The sequence below is a fragment of the Canis lupus genome, chromosome 28 (genome assembly GCF_003254725.2).
Source record: "Canis lupus dingo isolate Sandy chromosome 28, ASM325472v2, whole genome shotgun sequence".
Lineage (NCBI taxonomy): Eukaryota > Metazoa > Chordata > Mammalia > Carnivora > Canidae > Canis > Canis lupus.
Window position 1 is genome coordinate 715,183 of NC_064270.1, and position 15,179 is coordinate 730,361.

Here is a 15,179-nt window from a genome sequence, read left to right on the forward strand (position 1 = left end):
GTAGCAGTTGATGTGGTAAGGAAGGTGATGGAGAGTGGGACCTAGAGAAATGTCCTTGGGATTTCCACTAGGGCAACTGAGTGCTTGAAAGAGCCATTTTCAGAGGCAGGCTACCACAGATTTGGGAAGAAGGCAGAGGATTGGAGAATGTGTATTTGACATTTCAGGAGTGTGAGTTTTTGGGCAGATGTTCAGGGCCCAGTTGAATGTGGGTTTGGAGCTCAGCAGAAGTTGAACAATTCACAGGCACTAGGATAGGGATACTGCTATTAGGGTAGGTGTTTCGTTGGCCTTTGGGACACACCTGGACAGTGAGGTGGCCCATACATTTGGGCTGGCAGAGAGAATGGCAAGGCAATTCTCATGCCTTGCTTTGTAGCTTTGACATCTTTGATGGTATCCTGTTTATTGCACTTCAGGCCTGGGAAAACTCCGTGGGGATCATCAGCTTTCCCAGTCTCCAAAGGCTGGCACAAGACACTTCTAACCAGCTGGCCCAAGAGATACAGAAGGCACTTGTGGGAAAGCCTGCAGGTAAGAAAACACTCTATGGAGAGGAAACAGCCCTGCATGCTCCTCCCGGGACTCCTGTGAAGCCCCTCTGCTTTCTAGTGGAGCAACAGTGATGCCTTCCAGAGAGCACCACAGGCTCGCTTCCACCACTGAAGCTGTTAGAAATGAAGGGAAAGGTTGGCAGAGGAGGAAAGAGGAACTTGCAGAATTCTGCTGCTCCTGGGAGGGACACACACATGGGCTTAGCACACACACACGCATACACACTGGACCAGCGGCTCTTGGAGGAGGTACACCTGAGTGTCCACTGAATAGCTTGATCCAGAAAAGATACAGAAGCCAAAGCCAAGTATGTTTTCTGCTTTGGGGTCTCGTGATTTGCATTCTTCTGCTCATAGAGCTGGACCTGGAGGTTGGGCAGTTTCACGGTAACTGCGGGGCTGAGGCGTGGGAGGGAATGTTAGGGGGAAGGAATATCTTGAGCATGGTGTAGATGGCAGGAATCTCTGAAATATAAGAGGCTGGAGGATATAGGAAGTGAGGTGAAGGCTCTAGATTGTGAGAAGTCCAATAGCTGAGAGCTTGTTATTATTGGGTAACAGAGAGCCATTGATGGTGGTTGAACAGAGATGGTGACATGATAAAGACTATCCTCCAAGGACATTAATCTGGCAGAGTGTGAAGTGTTTGGTATGGATTCAGACTGCATTGTAGAGAGGAAAGGAGACATAAGTGCCCTCAAGATGCTAAGGCACATGTCATGGGGAAGGGGGCCAAGTGGAGGGAAGGTGGGTAGGCAAGTCATTGCACCACCCTGCTGGTGACACTTTCTTCCCTTCATGTGCTGTCCTCAGAGCAAGCCAGGGAGGCGGCTTGGCAGTTGCTGCGGTGGAAGGGGAATGTGGATCAGGATGGCTACCTGCTCCTGAAGTCAGTATTTGTGCTCACAGGGACAAACTCGGTAAGTTGTAGGCCCCATGGACCCCAGCCTGGGAGCTCCATATCCATGTGCAGCAAAGGGCAGTGGCCACTGCAAGAGTGTCTTTTTCCTTATGATACCTATTTATCATTTGTCCTGCTCTATCTCCCTTCTGACATAGAATATGGACTTGAGCATCTGTTTTTTTATTTTTTTTATTATGATAGTCACACACACACACACACACACACACACACACACACACACACACACGCAGAGGCAGAGACACAGGCAGAGGGAGAAGCAGGCTCCATGCACCGGGAGCCCGACGTGGGATCCGATCCCGGGTCTCCAGGATCGCGCCCTGGGCCAAAGGCAGGCGCTAAACCGCTGCGCCACCCAGGGATCCCCTGGACTTGAGCATGTGAAATTCATTTTCAAATCCTGCGTTTTTAGTTGACAAGCTGTGTGTGAACTTGGGCAAATTGTCACTTCTCTGTGCCTCAGTCATGTAGCTAATTTTAGAATTGGGGCTAATGCCTCAATTCTAGGGTTAGTGCAGGCATTAACAATGGCTGATGTGTACAGACAGTTTCCTGTGTCGGGGCAAGGCTGGTGTGTCCCATGTGAATCAATGAAAACCCCCGAGCCCTCTGAGTCAGACAGTGGAGCCCCATTAGTCACCACTCTGTGTACCTGCTGCCTGTCTGACCCCAGAGCCTGTGCTCTGAGCCACTGTTCTGTACTGCCTCCTGCTGAACTCGAGCTGAAAGAGCCCACCTTAGGCACCTGACCCATGGCTGCCCAGAGACACTGCCTCAGGGAGGCCAGCTTCTCTTTCTTCCATTCCCACTGGCTCCCCATCCTGGTTGTAGACACATCCTCCACAATGAAGCTGGGGTCCTGGTGCTTCCCTGCGAGTGGATCGCTGATGGCTGGTGTCCTCTTAGGCAAAAGCAGTCCCTGACAGCTGTGGCTATCAGCAGAAATGGCCACAGGGCCTGGGCAAGGCAGGCCCAGAGACTCATTTGTCTGGTGAGAGTGCCCACTGCCTGCCAGTCTGGTGCTCAGCAATGAGAAGAGCAGGGAACCAAGTGGGGGGTGTGGCCACCCTGAGGCTAAAGGTGGATGCTGCCGTCAGCCGGGCATCTGAAACCGTGTGTGTAGGTATGAGAGCAGCTTGGGAGGCAGTTGTTACCTGCAAGGAGGATCACCTGGACAAACAGCAGCACAGCAGCCTGAAGCAGAGTGCAGGGCCTTTCCTTCCCCCCACCCCTGCCTTATATTCTGGTTCTAGGCCAGATTGTACATTCTTCCTTTCTCTTTTTCTTGTTTTGCCGCCATATCTGTCACATTAGTCAACTGGCTGGGGAGCTAGGTGGACAGTGTACTTTAGATTAATGCCATACGTGCTCACATGTGCACATGGGCACACACACACAGAGGCCGCTGCTGCTGTCATGCCGGGGAGCTGTGGGCAGAGCATGTGGAAGAAGGGCTCCAGGAAGTTCCACACTCAGGCTGGACCCCTCTGTGCCCACTTCTGGTCTTCTCCCCTCTGTCTGGCCTCCCTGGTTATCAGTCCTCATCTATAGGACTGTTGTGGTCTTTGTGAAGTCTCAGGCCTGAGCAAGGGGATGGGAAGGACCTTGATCAGGTCCTTAATTAGATGTTTGCACGTGTTGTGAGCCATGCCCTCCTGAGTGCCCAGTTCCCTAAACGGGAGGCAACCTACCCAAATCAGTAGTGTGATCACTTAGGAAAGCCCTTGTTTTCTGCTCTGCACCTGTGCCTCTCTCCCTCCCTCCCTTCTTTCCTTCCACCCTATTATCTGGCCTATAAAAGATGAAATGTTTATTGAGCACAGAGTGTACACTCTAGATAAGTTTAATCTTCACAGCCACCCTAAATGAGTCCTATGACGTCTCCACTCTTACTTGAGAATGTGCTCCCCAGAGAGAGGATGGGATTCAGCCACGTTCCTGGTGGTTGGGGTTGGAGGGATGCTCTGCTGACTCTGTGGCCATGGGTCACACCTGTTCTTGCCTTGCAGGAGACGCTGGGCAAAGTTGCTGAGTCTGGGCTCCCAGCCCTGCTCCTGCAGTGCCTTTATCTCTTCTTTGTCTTTCCCCTGGAAAAGGATGAGCTCTTTGAGAGTGATGTTCAAATTCAGAGGATGTTTGTGCAGGTGAGTGAGAAGAGGGCTCTACATCCCTGGCCCAGACCTTGCTGTGCTTCTTGGAGATGTATTTATCTTCCTCAGGCATGGCCCAGAAGCAACTCTGTCCTCCTGGAGGGCCAGCTCCCCATCTGTTCCTATGCTCTGCAGAAGCCAGCAATCCTGTGCATTTGGAGGATGCATTTTCTTCTCTCTCCATCTCATTGTCTCCCTGTATCAATAATCCCCTCCTTCTCCCCCAGAAAAGTGTGCTGCTCCTCTTCTTCCTCCCCTTGGCCCCAGCAGCTCTTCTCCCTCCATGCTGTGTTTCCGAGCCCTGCCTGCCTTCCTCAGCATGTGCAGCCTCCTGTCTCTGGCCTCTGCCTCTCTGAGGACAAGCCCGCTAACTGTACTTGTATAAGGGTAGCCAGCATTTTCCAAGTGCTTCCCTGTACCCATCTGTGCCACAGCCTCATCTCTGTCACCTCCTCAAGCCCTTTCTTCCATTCCAGAACATGTGTAGTATTACAATTTCACAGTTGTAATTCCACATCAACTACAACATGATGAGTAAAAGTGGGTCCAGTGTCACTGAAGTTCAGGAGGTTGGGATTGGGACCCTAGCTCCCAAGACCACTTTGTGATGGCTCCGCCTTTCAGAAACTATCTCAGGCTACTAAACATCAAATGCAATTTCTTGGTGTCCTTCCCCATCTTTCCTATCCTCTCTGAATACCAGCAGCCACTTTTAGCATAACTTCTCTCCTCTTTCTCTGTGCCCTTACTGACCATTTCTGTTTTCTCAGTTTCCTGGATGCTGCATTCTCCAGAAAATTTCTCCTGTCTCTCTGGAGGAGACCTTGGTCGGGGGAGGGTCGGGAGGGTCTTGTGCCCAACTCATCTTTCTGCAGCCAGGGCCTGCGGGCACCGTCTTACAGAGCAGGTGCTTAAGAGCTTTTAGGAATTTCCAAATGCATTTGTGCACTGCACATGAGCATTCACATAGCACCCATTTTATTTTATTTATTTATTTTTAAAGATTTTATTTATTTATTCATGAGAGACACACACACACAGAGGCAGAGACACAGGCAGAGGGAGAAGCAGGCTCCACGCAGGGAACCTGATGTGGGACTTGATCCCGGGACTCCAGGATCACGCTCTGGGCCGAAGGCAGGCGTTAAACCGCTGAACCACCCAGGGATCCCCTAGCAACCATTCTAGATTCATTCTCCAGCCAGATTCATCATTATCAGAGGTTATCCCACAAGGTCACGTATGGTAGGTTATCCCTTAAGCTGCATTTGTTGGAACCTTAATCATCATTTATAAATCATATTCTAAGTGGTGGCCGGGATGCAGTCCTGGGCACTTTGGCCAATTTTTTCCATGTGACTTTTATGTGTACTGCAGAGAACAAGTGCAGCGCTGCTTTCACAGTTCTATTCACGAATGGGTAGAATGTGAGCTGCAGTAATAGGCCATGGCTGCGTTCCTCAGGGTTTTCCTTATTTCATTCTGCAAAAATATATGGAGATCCTTCTATGTGGTGCCAGACCGATGGTTCTAGCAGCAAGCATAGTACTCTCTATCTCTCAAAGTGACAGGAAGATGGGGAAGCCAAACGGGGGGAAAAATCACATAATTAAAGAGCAGTGTCCCAATTTTTAAAGTGCTCTGGAGGGGAAGTGAAAGGTGCTGCAAAAATAGGACAAGGGACCTGATTTCTAGTCGAGCATAAAGGAAGGCAGTCCAGAAGAAGTGGCATTGAACCAGAGCTGCAAGTTGTGGTGGAGGTGTGAAGGGGGAGGGGAGGAGAAGCAGAAATGGTGTCTAAGCCAAGGGTCAATATCCACCTGTGGGACAGGCCAGCAAGCAGATGGGGTTTGGAGCCCAGCTCTGTGGCTGTCCAGCTTGGACTCTGACACTGTGCTCAGAAGGGGCTAATGGATTCAGATGGAAGGAGCTCTTCATATTTACCGGATTAGGAGATCCAGTTAGACCACCAAGTGCCAAAGGGAGGGCCGCACAAAATCACAGGACAGAGAGAAGAGGTGGGGCTAGTCTGCCCAGAACTCTGTGAGCCAGGATTTACCCCAAGTGGTGGGATGGTATCAGAAGTTTCTCTGGCTGCCACAGGGAGACTGGTTGGGAGGAGGCATGGGGCCCAGAGAGGAGGTTATAGGATAAGGCTCATGATCTTATGAGAAGTAGAGCTTGAGTGCCAACCAGGGATCTGAGAACACATGTCTTTTTTTTTTTTTTTAAGATTTTATTTACTTATTTGAGAGAGAGAAAGAGAGATAGAGAGTGCACGAGTGAGGGGAGGGACAGAGGGAGAGGGAGAAGCAGACTCCCTGTTAAGCACAGAGCCCAGTGCTGGTTTGATCCTAGGACCTCGAGATCATGACCTGAGCTGAAGACAGGTACATAACCAACTGAGCCACCCAGGCGCCCCAGAACACATCTCTTTTTAAATAGCATTGGGTCCTTTTAATTCAATACTTTAACTTTTGATGGCATTTTTTCTGTGCTTCTCTGTAAAAGGACAAATCTCTAAGTCAAACCCTTCTTTGTTATTCTGAATTGGGAAGGGTAACAACTGCTTACAGAAGAGTAGGAGTGCAGACTTTAACCCAAGTCCTGTCACCCTTTTCTAGGTGGCACTGCTGATTATGCTGTTCTGGGGGCAGAGGGTGACCCATACAACCCATCCTTTGTACTGAGACATATACCTCAGAGCTCTGGAAAAGTAGGAAAGAAATCTGCTACAGGAAGGAGGCTTCCTAACTAGGCATCTTTTTTTGTTTTCTTTCTTTCTTTCTTTCTTTCTTTCTTTCTTTCTTTCTTTCTTTCTTCTTTCTTTCTTTCTTCTTCTTCTTTTTTTTTTTTTTTCCAGATGTTGCTGAACATTTGCAATGAGTCTCAGGGTCTGGAGAGACTTCTATCAGGAAATGAACTCCAATCTCTAGTGATTGCCACTACCTGTCTTCGGGAACACAGCTGCTGCTCTTGGAAGGAGCCCACCTTCTGTGTGTTGAGGGCAATCTCCAAAGCCCAGAACCTTGGCATCATCCAGTATCTGCAGGGTATGACCCCAGGAGACCAGAACTGGGATGTGGGCCCACTTTCTAGAATGAGACCCTGGAACCAAAAAAAAAGATGAAAAAATAGCGTCTTCGTGGATGCCCATCTATGCCCAGTAGATGACGCTTTTCTTGGGTTCCTTCACAACAGTGCGTTTATTATTTATTTTGGTGCTCCACTGGAGGAGGAATGGAAAGGGGAACTCATTTACTGCACACATGCTACCACACAGACCCCCGCGCTGGGCCTGTTTGTATATTATCGCATCTATCTCTTTGAGATGGATATTAATGCCATTTTGTAATGGGGAAAACGGTCTGAGGGCAGAGGAACTTGCCAGCTCTCCAGCTCACAAACAGGAGAATCACATTCTAAACCTGGAGATAATGGATCCAGTGCTTTTGGCTCTGCTCTAGGCCGCCTACGTAGGGGTTAAGGCCATAGATTGTGGAACCAGACAGCCGGGCTATGAACTCCAACCCTGTCCTCCTGTTGTCATAGCTGAGTGACCTTGGGTGCTTAAGTGCCTGTGTGCCTCAGTTCTTTTACATGTAAATTTGGGATAGTGAACCCTTGCCCTGGGACCTGTCTTCTTTCTGGGGCCTCCTATAACAGGGGGTGTCAACTGGTGGTAGCTGAGAGAGTTCAACAAGCCCATTGCCCTATTGTAATTGAGCCCAGGACCAAATGTCAGCTCTAGTTTAGGGACTCAAGGCTCCTGGTGAGGCCGGGGCCCAGGGGTAATGGCTCAAAGCTGAGCTGGGCCTGAGATATTCAGCAGCCCAGGTAACCCCTAGAGGCTGGAGTCAGAGACCCCTGAGAAAAAGCTGAGTGCATTGGTGGCAAGGGTCTCTCACTGTGTCCTTATTGTTAGCTTCCAAGATAATAACCAGAAATGAAAATTCATACCTTGGTGGGGAGACTGCCACCTGGAGCACTTGAGCCCAGGACTCCCTTAGGTTTGAAATGGGTAGTTTCTGATGGGCGTATAGGCTGAAGAGAAGGTTTGGAAGAAATGGCTGGCCTGGTGGTTACTCACCACGCCTGCAGCTCTTGGGACTGACCTGCCCGGCATGCAGACTTTGGAGGGCATCTGAAGCCTTGCAGCTGAGGAATAAAGCATGTGCTACTTTGTCGCACTTTTCCTGATCCACTGGCATGGCTTTTCTGGCACTTAGGAGAAACTTCTCCCTAAAAACAGTGATCCATCAAAATGCAAATCCAGTGACACCTCTCTTCTGACTCAGATCCGCCCTTGGCTACTCACAGCTCTGGGTAACCAAGTTTCATGGCCAAAGCCCACATATGAGCTGGCCCTGCCTTCCCCTCCTCCCTTGTGGCCCACACTTCTGGGTGCCAAATCCCTGGGTACTTTAGTGGTAGAAACACACCATCTTCTAGTCTCTCACCTTCCTATATGCTCACATGTCCTTCCCTGAACTTTTTATCAGGCTTATCTCTGTGCATGTCCAGTGTTGCTCTTTTGAGAAGGTTTTTCTTGGTGCTCACCTCGGGCATCGTGTAGCTCACTACGTGATGGACCTGCTCCTCGTGCCCCTGTGCATGCTGGGAATTAGGAGCACCTGGCTAAGACACTTCCTTCCTCCTCCTGTTTCACCTACTCTCCATCTGAGCCTGAGGAATGTGGCTCTTTGGAGGGCACTTCCTGTGGAGAAGTCTTCTTGATTCAAGACCCAGCAGAGAAGTATTTCAAATGAATTCTTATTTTACATCTTGATATACACAGTTTAAAGGAGGGCGGGAGGGGATGACCGTGACAGAAAAGCTACAGTGTCCAAACTCAACAGGGTTTTTTTCCTCCTGCAGTCATGGATTGTATCAAGCTCTCCATTCAGAACCTCTCCAAGCTTGCAGAGAGCCTCCCCACTCCCGAGGTGAGCGAGGCAGTGAACCTCATCTTGGGCTTTGTGAAGGACTCCTACCCTGTCTCCTCGGCTCTGTTCCTAGAGTTTGAAAATGGGGAGGGCTACCCTCTGATCCTCAAAGTGTTACTTAGGTAAGTGGTTGCCCTTGGTGGAGGAGAAACTGCCAAAGTATCATCTGGGGTCCTCAGTATCATCTAGGGGGCTCTGGAGAAAGATATTGAGGCTTCTTTGGATGTCTTCTGAAACACAAATTTCCATAAAGGATGGCCAGAGAGACTTTTATTGCAAAAATAATTCAAGGTGCATCAGAGTTTGGGAGCCACTTCCTTTAGGAATTACCAAGTTCATCTGGTGGTGTATACTGCATGCATGCTCACTGGCTTGCCAGCCACCTATCAGAACCCACATCTCTGTGTTGGAGGGGTCTCTGGGACTGTCGTAATGAGCTCTGTCTATACAGTTAGGGGCTGGAAGTGCTGAGGAGTCAATAACCCCCAGAAGCAGATCTCAAACATAGACTGGCAGGAGTTGACTGATAAATACCCAGCAAAGTTGCCCTTTGAGTGGGATACCTCTACCCTGCCTTCCAGAGTCCCCAGAAACATTGCACTCCAGTTGCCCACAAGGTGCCTACCTGATAATAATAATCAGGTTCTTTCCCCTAGCAGTACTTTCTGGTTTAACTCCCGAATAAACTACCTTCTCTCTCTCAAATCCTTGACTATGAGTAACCCAAATGAAGATACCATTGACCTGGGTCAGGACTAATCTCCACTGTGACTTGCCAAATCATTTTCAGGTCGGGTCCAGGACTAGATAAGAGAAGAGATGGAAGTCAAAGACATTTCTTGATTGTTCTAACTTCTGTATTGCTCTTGGGAAGCTGCTTAAGGGCAGGGTCACATGCACTCCCTTGCTCTCTGCTCTGTGATTATAAAAAGCCATTCTTATCCATGGGTATGGCTTTCTACTGTGCTTCACAGATGTCAATGCAGAGTCAGGTTTCCAGTCTAAAGGGGTCATTTGGATGAGGGGGCTGAAGCCCCAAAAGGATGTGATTAGATGACAATATCTTGAGGGTCTTCCTCCAAGGGGACACTAAGAATGAACGTTCCTGTGGGGTGACTAAGTTTTTCACTGTTGTGGATCATGGCCAACTGGCTACTGCTCCCACAGAGGTCTGCATCATAGCAGTTCCTAAACATTTCTTTGTTAAATGGGTGGTTTGTTTTCTCCAGACATCCTGTGGAAGCCAGGATGGGAAAATGAGCCTGTTTCAGGGAGTGCCCAGGAAGGACTCATCTCAGCACAGTGTTTTTTTGTTTTTTTGTTTTTGTTTTTGTTTTTTCTGCCTTACCTGAAGTCATGCTGCAAGCACTTTTGCTCTTGACAAGGCAGAACTAGGATGATACTTGAGAGAGAGAGAGAGAGAGAGAGACCATCCTCCATAATAAGAGAAAGGTAGTCCACCTACACATAAGCAGCTAACAATGAAAATAATACTCAACCTTGACATAAGCATAAGGAAGTCTCATAAAGCTTGATTACCTCCCTAGATGTTTTGTTTGCCCATTTGAAATATTAAACCTCTCATTTTGGGGCTGCCTCTGCTCTGTTGGTGTATATGTCTTTTGGGAGTGGGTTCAGACATAGAAAGCAGCCTTCCCATGAGCAAAATGCTATAGGTGTTCACAGGTTTCTCCCTATTCTGATTGCATGTCCTTATACCTAAGGCTGACATTTGCAGAGTGACCTTTATCCAGGACATTCCCTTTGTCTTTTGGTGCTGAATTGGTGGAGACCTTTGAGGGCCTGGCTTTGCCTCTGCATCCCTGGGAGGAGCGGCATAGGCAAACATGGCTGCCCCATCCAAGAAGTCCATGGGGCTGACCTGGTCTGTCCCCACAGGTATGATGGGCTGACGCAGAGTGAAGTGGACCCCCACCTGGAGGAGCTCCTCGAGCTGCTGATGTGGCTGACGACCTGTGGCAGGTCAGAGCTGAAGGTGTTTGACAGTGTCATGTACCCTCAGCTGGAAGGCTTCAAGTTCCACCACGAGGCTTCTGGTGGGTCATCTTACGTCTCTACGGGCCGGCACGGCTGGCACTGTGCTCTGACAAATGCTGCACAGGTCTTTCCCTGACTCTTTGTGAAGAAACAAACACTTGGAAACTGTCAGTGATTCTGTCATATCTTTGTGGAGATTACCTATCGCTTTAAACTCTCTCCTTTTAAGGCCTTTTTAGATGCCTTGGTGGGACTTAGAGGCAGAGGTGTTTGCTTAATGAGGGTAAGGGCCCTCTCAGGTAATGGAGGGAGACTCTGACCTCCACCCCTACTTCTGTTGTGATTTACTCTGCAATATGTCCTCATATATTATATGAGGACTAATGGCCCCCAAACACCCCCTGCCCCCAGGCTCAGCCTCGGGGCCTCCTCAGTTCTTTGAGATTGGTTGGTTATTGGATTGATGAACTCTGTGCAGCAGTCATTCTTCCCCCTGGGAGGTACCAGTGTGACCAGGCAGGTATCTGCTCCCTAAAATTTCTCTGTGGAGACTGTCACACTTACACCAAACCATAATCTCATCCAAAACTGGCTGATACATGCATCAGGGACAATGGTGACACCAGGCAGGTGGGGTTGGCTCTGTCTGGGTTATAGTCAGGAAACCCTGCCCAGAAGGCCCCATTCAAGGGGGGTCTTCAAGGCTCAGAGTGAGTGGCCCAGGTAGAAAGGAAGAGGATAAAGTTCAAAGGCAGAAAGGACAGTCTGGGGAAAGAAGTGCTGACCGCAAACATCCAGGTGAGTCTGGGGAAATGGGCACAGAGACGGGAGTGGGCCAGAGTGTGGAGGCTTCAAGGTTGCCAGGTCAGTTTAGAAAGGGTCTTGGCACAGAACTCCAGCAGGTGCACAGGGACATGACTGGATCGGAGGAGAATTTCAGGAACATCTCTGGGAGCTGAGGCAGAGAGGGCTGGAGACAGGGAGTTCTCTGATGGAGTGTCTCCCGGGCAAGAGACAATGAGGCTTCACCTTTGAGGTGGAGAGAAAGGACGGGATGGCTTCGGAAGGTGCCCTGTTTAATTGCTTGGGTAAAAATGAAACTGACTTTGCTTAGTCATCTTTCCCATCATTTGATTTTGATTGATTGAAACCAACTCTCCAACCCAACACTGCCCAAAGGAAATATAATGCGAGACATATCACATAATTTTAAATGGTTTAGTAGCCATATTTTACAAAAATGAGAAGAAACAGGTTATTTTTCATAATATGTTTTATTTAACTGAATATATCCAAAATATTACCATTTCAACATGTGGTCAATAAAAATCATTGTTAATGGCATTTTCGGGCCTTTTTTTCTTTTCACTATGTCTTAGAAATCCCACATCCATTCTTACGCTCAGGGAACTTCCCAGTTCCCAGGGTGGCCACATTTCCAGTGCTCAGTGAGCCACCGCATCTTGGACAATGCACTCACACTCTGGGCAGCTGGCTTTTCTGGACTTCTGATAGACATTTACCCATGGGAGCTAGAAATAGACACTATGAGTGATATTTCCTAATGGTGATGCAAGCATGGGTTTCCAGGCATAGGCTGGAGAAATGACCTGCAGGATTATTCCTTCTTCCATCTTCAGGAGTGACTGTTAAGAATCTCCAGGCCTTCCAAGTCCTACAGAACGTTTTCCACAAAGCCAGCAGCCCTGCCCTCTGCACCAAAGTCCTGTCAGCCATCAGGACCATGTGGTCCTGGAACGCCCGCAACTTCTTCCTGCTGGAGTGGACGCTGCAGCCCATCTCACAGTTCGTGGAGATTGTGCCCCGGAAGCCAGCCCCAGTGCAGAAGTACTTCTTCCAGCTGCTGGAGGCTCTGGTATTCGAGCTGCATTATGTGCCCCACGAGATCCTGCGGAAGGTGCAGTGCCTGATCAAGGAGAGCCCTGAATCACCCTGCACCCTTGTGGCCCTGCAGAGTGTCCTCAGGATAGCCAGCAGGGACCTGCTCTTCACCGACATCTTTCGGGACTCGGGTCTCCTGGGCCTGCTGCTGGCCCAACTGCGGAAGCGGGCCAAGATCCTGAGGAAGTCAGGTGCCTCCCAGGAGCGTCGGGTGGGGTAGGGGGAGCAGACTGAGGTGGGGGGGGCTCTGTGTGCCACTGTGCTACCCATTAAGGTAACAGAAAGAGCGAGCATGCTCTTGTCACCTGGCACCATGAGGGTTGGAGAAGGTATCTCAGGGAGTGTGGCTTCACAGAGCCAGCAGCCAGCCTCTCTAGTTCTTGTAACTGGACTGACCTTCCCCATGAAGAGGCCAGAGGGATGGGTATGACTTTGAAGGGACTCATGTGGCTACTCAGGCCTGATGAATTCTTAGCTTACAGATATCTCCTGCACTAGGTAGTGTCTGAGTGTGGAGATGGAGATGTCAGGGGAGCCAGGGAGCTCAGAGTCCTGGGGCTCTGGCAGGGCAGAGGGCGAGGGACAAGCGCACATGTGTCTATGTGTGTTTGGGGTTTGGTGGGTAGTGTCAGCTGGTATAGGGCCTCCTGGTGCTCTCAGGCCCCAGGGTCTTCCTCTTGGAGCAGCGACCCCTGCCATCCACTCTGCCCTCCAAATCTTGTCCCACTTTTGTGTGCCCTGCTGGGCTCTGCGCCTGTGGCTCTTTGGCAATGTCCCCTCACTCCCACCTGGGTCCTGAGCTCTCTACCTCAGCGGCCTCTGTTCCCCACCGCAGGGCTTCAGGCTCTCTTCTGTCCAGGGCTCTTTCACTGCCTCACCACACCCTAAACGCATATCCTGCTGGGGCCAGGCTGTGTGGTTTGTCCACAACCCCCACCTCCACCAACCTGCAAATAGGAGCCAGGAACTGTGAAATCTTTCCCAGTTCTTCCTGGCTTTCCTTCCATCTGTCCACACCTGCCTGTCTGGGATTTCAGCCTGGAGAAGACACAGTAGGGCCATGAATTTAGCCACTTATATCTCCCCACCTTTTTGGCCTTTACTTCTGCTGCTGCACTGGCTGGAAGGGGCTAAGGGCTCCCTAGCCATTGGCTGCTTTTGGAATTGAACTTCAGACTCAAGCCAAAGTCAGCAGTCTGTCTGTTCCCTGGGCCTATTTCAGGGGAAGAAGCTGTGGGGAGAGACTGTGGGCCTGGGGGCCAGGCAGCCCTGGATGGGTATCCTGGTTATGTTAGTTATGAGCTGAATGATCCTGAGCAAGTTACTTAACCTCTCTGAGCTGGTTTCCTCCTCTGTTAAATGGGTGCAAGAATGTCTACCACATAAGGATGTGGTCAGCACTAAGTGAGGAAGTACTGAGAGGGTCTCTCTGCTGTGCCTGGAGCATCATAGGTGCTCAAGAAACATTAGCTGTCTCCTCCCCTGTAGCTTCTGTGGTAGCGCGTGGGGAACTGAGACAGACAGACACTTTCGGGAGGCCAGGAAGGACTCACATCTCCTGGGAGTGTTTGCAAACAGAGTCAAGACTGAGGACTCTTTACATATCTGGGCCTGTGAGCTGGGCCTTGGAGAGTAGTTTATCATGTGCTCTTTTCTGATGCCCTTTTCACAGTCTTTTTGTTTAAAGTTTCTGTGTTACCTTTCTGTGTATTGCTTCTCAGCATCCTGATATTGAATTTGCTTTTAAATCCAATCCCCAAACCTATGACCATTCCCAGAAGAACTTGAACTTTCTTGTGAGCTGACGCATCCTGTCCTACTTTGTGATATTGTTATAGTGTGATAATACTATTTGTGTTTCTGTTGTTACAGTGTCTAGTGTCTAGAGTTTCTATTGTTTCTTATTCTTCTTAGATACTTTGTCTCCTGGTTAATAAAGTCTTCATTCATTCATTCATTCCCCAAATGGGTATTGAGCTTCCCTCGTGTCAGGCACTTTTCTGGCACTTGAGATTCAATAGTGAACACATAGGCCTGGCTTGCCCTCATGAATCTAATGGAAACACCCATCCACTCCAGAATCTGTCAGGCCTCTCCACACCTCAGGTGTGAGCTGGCAGTCCTCCCTCCCAGGAATGAATGGCAAAATATAAAACTGTTCAAAGGAAAGTCAAAGACATGGGTTTTGGACATTATTTAGAGTAGTGGTTCTCAAAGAGTGGTCCTCACACCAGGTCCATAAGCATCATCTGAGAACTTTAAAAAATTGCAATTATAGAGTCCCACTTAAGATCTCCTAAGCTAGAAACTCTGAGGGGGAATTCCAGCTGGATTTTAGCAAGACCTCCAGGGGGTTTTGATGTGCTTAAGTTGGAGATCCATGACTATGAGGAGTTGTTGGGTAACTTCTCATGAACTGCGATGAACGTTCCCTTATAATAGAAGCATTATGTTTTCATTCCCTTAAGAGTATAAAAAGCTAATGGAATCAGAGATTTGGGGTCATATCATATGTACTTAAGATTTTATTTGTTGCTTCTTAAACACAGCAGGAAACAAAGAGTCCATGCTTGGTGTTCAGGATACAGAGAGAGAACTGACATGTGTGATGCTGAGAACTGTGGTCATGCTTCTGAGAGGCTCAGTACGGAATGCAGGTAAGGATGGTACCAAACTCATCTTGTCACTGCTTGGCAAAACATTAGCT

At 49.2% G+C, this 15,179-nt stretch overlaps 1 protein-coding gene across 9 annotated transcripts in view; it reads left to right on the forward strand.

Moving 5' to 3' along the window:
• Positions 1-15,179, forward strand: part of WDFY4 (WDFY family member 4) — a 285,745-nt gene that overhangs the window by 28,179 nt on the left and 242,387 nt on the right. For 7 of the 9 annotated variants that reach the window (XR_004810035.2, XR_004810033.2, XR_004810034.2 and 4 more), the window contains exons 3-10: positions 420-534; positions 1,368-1,474; positions 3,486-3,620; positions 6,490-6,679; positions 8,505-8,694; positions 10,472-10,629; positions 12,211-12,663; positions 15,022-15,129. Coding sequence is in view for 6 of the 9 variants with exons in the window: in XM_025466322.3 (XP_025322107.1) it covers positions 420-534; positions 1,368-1,474; positions 3,486-3,620; positions 6,490-6,679; positions 8,505-8,694; positions 10,472-10,629; positions 12,211-12,663; positions 15,022-15,129 (1,456 nt within the window). In the remaining 3 variants the exon portion in view is untranslated. Of the gene's footprint in view, positions 1-419; positions 535-1,367; positions 1,475-3,485; positions 3,621-6,489; positions 6,680-8,504; positions 8,695-10,471; positions 10,630-12,210; positions 12,664-15,021; positions 15,130-15,179 lie in introns of those variants that run through there. The other 2 variants (XM_025466319.3, XM_025466321.3) reach the window with 2 other exon arrangements.